The sequence below is a fragment of the Mus caroli genome, chromosome 17 (assembly GCF_900094665.2).
Source record: "Mus caroli chromosome 17, CAROLI_EIJ_v1.1, whole genome shotgun sequence".
Taxonomy (NCBI): domain Eukaryota; kingdom Metazoa; phylum Chordata; class Mammalia; order Rodentia; family Muridae; genus Mus; species Mus caroli.
This window is the reverse complement of record NC_034586.1, coordinates 50,226,788-50,232,787: the sequence shown is the minus strand read 5'-3', so window position 1 is coordinate 50,232,787 and position 6,000 is coordinate 50,226,788. Positions and strand designations below refer to the sequence as shown.

General features: G+C 43.1%; 1 protein-coding gene across 1 annotated transcript in view; it reads right to left on the bottom strand.

The window, feature by feature from the left end:
• Kat2b (lysine acetyltransferase 2B) overlaps positions 1-6,000 on the bottom strand; it is a 97,682-nt gene that overhangs the window by 45,112 nt on the left and 46,570 nt on the right. Inside the window, exon 3 of the mRNA XM_029470908.1 lies at positions 2,054-2,199. Within this exon, the coding sequence (XP_029326768.1) occupies positions 2,054-2,199 (146 nt within the window). The remainder of the gene's footprint in view (positions 1-2,053; positions 2,200-6,000) is intronic.

The following is a 6,000-nucleotide window of genomic DNA, read 5'->3' as shown; positions in this document are numbered from 1 at the left end:
AGCCAGGGCTATACAGAGAAACCCTGTCTCGAAAAACAAAAACAAAAACAAAAAATAAAAAAAGAAAAAGAAAAACCAACAACAACAAAAAAAAAAAAAAAAGAGGAAAAGAAAATACAGACACGGGCACATGTTTCTGGCCACGCATTCTGTTTTGATGTGTTTCCTAACATCTTTACAAGGATTACACAATAAATGTTGGCAAAGATCTAAAAAGCAGGTCTCTCTGTGTGTTTCCTTACAAGACTTCTTTTTTCATGTGTATAAATGTTTTGGCTGCATGTGTGTATATGCACACATGTGTACAGGTGTCTGCAGAGGCCAGAAGGGTGCATATTGGATGCTGGAGTTCCAGGCAGTTGTTAACCCACCCCGCATGGATGCTGGGAACTGAACCCAGAGCTCCAGAAAGAGTAGTAGGTACTCTTAACCACTGAGCCATCTCTCCAACTCAGGGTTCTTGTTTTACTTGTCCTTCTGCCACCTCCTATGAGGTTGTGACAAGGTGTCCTCCATCATCACCTGTGAACAGCCATGTGAATGAAGGAGAGGCAGCTTGGGGACAGTCAGACTTCCCCAGAAGTTGCCCTTCCTTCCATTGATACCTGTCTCCAGGCTCTACCTTGATGGCTTCACTGCTGTGACTTCATGCCACAGACTCTGCCTGCAAACCTCCCTGGCAGGAATGGCTTTTTGTCCCTCACAGGCTTTTTTTTTTTTTTTTTAAGATTTATTTTATGTATATGAAGTACACTGTACCTGTCTTCAACACACCAGAAGAGGACGTCAGATCCCATTACAGATGGTTGTGAGCCACCAAGTGGTTGCTGGGAATTGAACTCAGGCCCTCTGAAAGAGCAGTCAGTGCTCTTAACCATTGAACCATCTCTCCAGCCGCCCCTTCCCCCCTTCACAGGCTTTAACATTGTCAAACCATTCCCGATTATTCACTGACCATATCCTTGACTGACATGCGACTCCATGCTGGAAGAACTTTGTCTTGCTACAGCTCTGTCCTTCCAGATACCTCAGTGCCATCTCTAATACAGGCTGTGCTAAGCACCCGTTTGGTGGATGGAAAGAAATCTATGAGTATATGTGAATCAAGCTGTCTAATTCTGCACACCGTGTGAAGGAAGGCATTTTAGAGACTCCTGAAGAAGCAGAACTGCAAGAACAGAGCTGAGTGCCTTCTACCCACAAACTGCACGTGGCACTGGGATCATAGGCATGATGACAGGAAAATAAAAGGCTTTGGAAATGCAAAAATCTCACCTCACACTCAGTATGGTGGCACCTAGATTCTAGGTCCTGGAAGGTAGAGAGGCAGGAAGGTCAGTTTAAAGTAAGCCTCAGCAACACAGAGAGTTTAAGGCCAGTAAAACAATGTGTCATAAAATAAAAATAAGGGGGCTGGAGAGATGGTTACGTGGTTAGGATCCCTTGCATGTCTTCTGGAGAACTTGAATTCGATTCCCAACATCTATGTTGGACAGTTCGCAACTACCTACAACTCCAGCTTCAAGGGACCCAACAGCCTCTCTGGCCTTTGTGGGCACCCATACTCATGTGCACACATTCCTACACAGACAAACACATGTACACATAATTAAAAATTAAATAAGTCAGCCAGGCAGTGGTGGCACACGCCTTGAATCCCAGCACTTGGGAGGCAGAGGCAGGTGGATTTCTGAGTTCAAGGCCAGCCTGGTCTACAGCGTGAGTTCCAGGATAGCCAGGGCTATACAGAGAAACCCTGTCTCGAAAAACAAAAATTAATTAAGTAATTAAGTAATTAATTAATTAAAATAAGTCATTTTAACAGTAATAAGAACCCAACATGATGGTTTAGCAGGGAAAGATGTTTGCTACCAAAGCTGATCACCTGATTTAATCCCTGAGAACCCAATGTGGGGAAGAGAAAAATGACATCCATAAGCTGTTCTCTAATCTCCATATCTGAGCCACGATATGCACGAGTACACGTGTATTCCTGCACACACACGAGTATGCAATTAAATGTAATTAAATAAATAAAAGGTTAAGCTCTCACCTTGAATAGGTAGAAATACACTTGTTTGGTATCTGCATCTTCTTCTTTGTGGACGCAGGTGAAGAGGTACTCCACATCCAACACAATTCCCAGGAGTCTGTTCATTTCTTCCTCTGACACATTCTCCAAGTGAGAAACATGAGCAGCTTAGGGTAAGACCAAAGGAAGAGAGAGGTGTAAGAAGTCAAGAGACTTCATAAACATCATCCACAGAAAACCAGGTTATCACCTAACATAATGGCACTAACCTGAAATCCCAACCCTTGGCAGGCTGAGACGGAGGGGATGCAAATTCCAGGCAAACATGAACTACAAAGCAAGGTCCCAAATACAAAAACAAAATAGTGGAGCCAGCAAGATGGGTCAGCAAGTTAACACTCTTGCCACACAAGCCTGATGACCCAGGTTCAATACCCAGAACCCACAGTGCAAGGAACAGACTCCTAAACGCTGTCCTCGGACCTCCTCACATGTGTCATAGCATGTTCACACTTATGCATGCATATGGTGGCTGACAGTGAGCTGGCTCAGTGGGTAAGGACATTTATATCCAAGACTGACACCCTCAGTTCAATCTCCTTATCTGACACTGTAGGAGGAGTGAACCAGCTCCAAACAGTCTGACTCCATAAAATACTGTAGCAACACACACACACACACACACAACAAAAATTACAGAGGCCAAAGCAGTCTCTGTAATCTTCTTAATTGAATAAATCCAGAGAACACATTTGAATTCACAAGCATCAAAACTACACCCTTGCGTTATCAAGTTGAAAAGGAACTGATGAGCTGGGCATAGTGAATGTCTGCCATCCCAGCATGCAGGAGAACTGAGGCAGGAGAATTTAGACTTTAGGAAGAACCTGGATTACAGAATAAAACTCAGAGGGGTCCTGGATTAGGACACAGTACAATGGTACATAGTATCAAATGCCACCATGAATCCCATTATTTGCATGCTACGTAAAAACTAGTTAGAGTAAGAAAAACCTCGTTGGTACTCCAGCATCTGAGGTTTGCTGCTGCTACAGATGAACTAGGCTCTATGTTCCCCAGGCTAGCTCACATGTCACCACATATCATATGGCTTCATATGTCATCCTGCTGAACTCCCCTGTGCCGGGTTAACTACTAAGGATTTCTATGTTGAAATTTACTAATTTTTATCTTTCTTGGGGGAAGGGGTATTGTTTAATTTGTCTGAGACATCGTCCCATTAAGTAGCCTTGGCTAGCCTAGAATTCACTATGTAGACCTTGTTGGCTCTAAACTCAGAGAGATCTACCTGCTTCTGCTTCCATCTTTGCCTGCAGTGTGTGTGTGTGTGTGTGTGTGTGTGTGTGTGAGAGAGAGAGAGAGAGAGAGAGAGAGAGAGAGAGGGAGAGAGAGAGAGAGGGAGGGAGAGGAGTTTTAGTAGTGAGAACATATTTAAAATCCACTCTCTTGGCAGTTTTCAAGCATAAAGATCATCTCTTTGATTTTATTTATTTATTTATTTATTTATTTATTCTTTTGTGTATATGTTTGCCTACACATATGCATATATATGATACATCTGCCTGTTACCCAAGGAGTCCAGAAGAGAGGGTGGGACACCGTGGCACTAGCATTAGCAAACATTTATGAGCTGAAAATAGGATCCGGGTCCTCTATTAGAGCAGAAAGTCCTCTTAATGGCTGAGCAATTTCTCTAGCCCCAAGACCCATGTCTTAAAAATCACTGGTGTAGTTTCCCAAAGCACTTTCCTAGCATGCAGGGGTTCCTGAGTTCATTCCTCAGCAGATATGCAAACAATAGACAAAAATAGATTAAAAAAAAAAAAACAACAAAACAAAGCATGACTGCTTACATCAAAAATCTGCTTTAGAAAGACTTAAGGAGGCTGAATACAGTGCTCAGATGCTAAGAGGACTATTTGCTTTTCCAGAACCCAGGTTCGATTCCCAGCACACACAAAAAGGTCCATAAACAACTGTAACTCTAGTTCTAGGGTATTTGATGTCTTCTGGCTTCCACAAGGACCAGGCACACATGTGGTGCACAGACATATAAAAAGGCAAAATAGCCATACATATGAAAAATAAATAAATAAAACTAATTTTTTTCCTTAATTTTGTAGTTAGTGGTTCTTTAGGACTTAACGAGTTGCTTATCAGTGAAGAATTTTGCCTTGTGGTTAGAAAGAGGCACCCCTGGGTGCCTCCTTCAGTAGAGGATCCTCTATCAGTAGAGGATCCTCTATCAGTAGAGGATAACTAAATGCTTAGAGTCCAGAGATAAGTTTATCACATTCAATTCTAGCACACAGCCCCAAAGAATGAGAAGTGTGGCATAAATGTGAGCCCTGCCCCCCTCCAAGCTTCTGATGCATCTGAACAACTTACATAAAGGAGCAAGGACAGAGAAACTTAGACGAGTGATCTTAGGATCTCAGAGAGATGTGGGTTGTTTGAGTCAGGCCATGTTCAGACTACCCTGGGAACAGAGCGGGCAGTCTGGAGTTTAAGAAAATACAGCAGCTCTGGAAAGTGACAAAGAATGACTGAATCCTGTGGCTGATGGGGAGGAAGATGAGGACAGAGCCAAGCCAGCTATCATTTCAGGATGACTGTCACATTGTCTTAGGAGTCCGATTGACCTTGCTGGTAGCACCCTTATGATTTTGAGATAGGGAGGCTAGAGGCTCCCGATAGACTGCCATTTGAAGAAGCTAGCTGGTGACAGGAGTTAGGGAGAGCAAAAGACCAAGAGGCACACACCTATACACACAAGAGGCTTACACGGGAGAATGATAAGCACAAGGCCAGCCTTGAGTGGCAACACCAGGAAATAAGGATTTCTGCAATTAACTGACGACATAAAAATTTTAGCCTATTTATCTCCAAAATGAGGTCCGTCCCTGGAAGGCTTCCGACGGACCTCAAGGAAGACCCTGCACAGACGACCTAAGAAAAAAGTGACCTAATATTGTTCTACTTACATGAAGTCTAATTCTGAGCATGATGTCATAAGTGAGATAGCCACATACTGTAGTCAAATAAAAAATAAAATGTACATAGGTCATTTTTTTTAATTTAACTTATTTGGTTTTTTCCTTGGAGACAGGCTTTACCTGTGTAGCTTTACCTCTCTGTACCAGGCTTGACTTGAACTGACAGAGATCCACCTGCCTCTGCCTCGTAAATGCTGGAACTAAAGGTCTGTATCACCATGCCCCAAATTATTTATTGATTTATTCATTCATTTTTGAGACAATGTCTCAGTATGTAATCCAGGCTGGCCTTGAGCTTGATATGAAGACAAGGCTGGTGTCAAACTCACAGAAATCTGCCTGCCTCTGACTCCCAAGGGCTGGAATTAAAAGTGTGTACCACCACCTTTGAACAGTAACTTTCCTGTTTATAAACATTTGTAATCGCACATGGATGCAAACTATATATAGCCTTAGAAATAAATGAAAATGTAATTAGTTCCTTTCCTGAAGTGTTGTTGAATTGATTTTCTCAAGTCTTACAATGTAGCCCCAACTGTCCTAGAACTTGCTTTGTAGACGAGGCTGGCCTGTGAGCCTCAAACTTGTGGCAATCCTCCTGCCTCTGTCTCCCAACTGCAGGAATTACAAGCATGCACTTTAAAGCCCAGGTTTTGGTTTTGGCTTTTGCCTTGTTTTCCCCTTGACAAAGTCTCACTGTGTACTTCATTGCCCTGGCTGGTTTCAACTCTATAATTGTGTCAAGTCCCAGCTCCTGCCAAGCCTGTCTGAAGTGTGCTACTCCCTGTGGTGAGTTCTTCCTACCCCTCGAGAAGTCTCATCAGCACAGTGAAGCAGTAATGTGCAAGGGTCTTCTGGCCTTCCACCACTGCCTTAATGGGTGGATTCTCATCCAGACCGTGCTGTAAAACAGTAATGACTGCTGGTACTCTATTGCACTGACTGGATGCC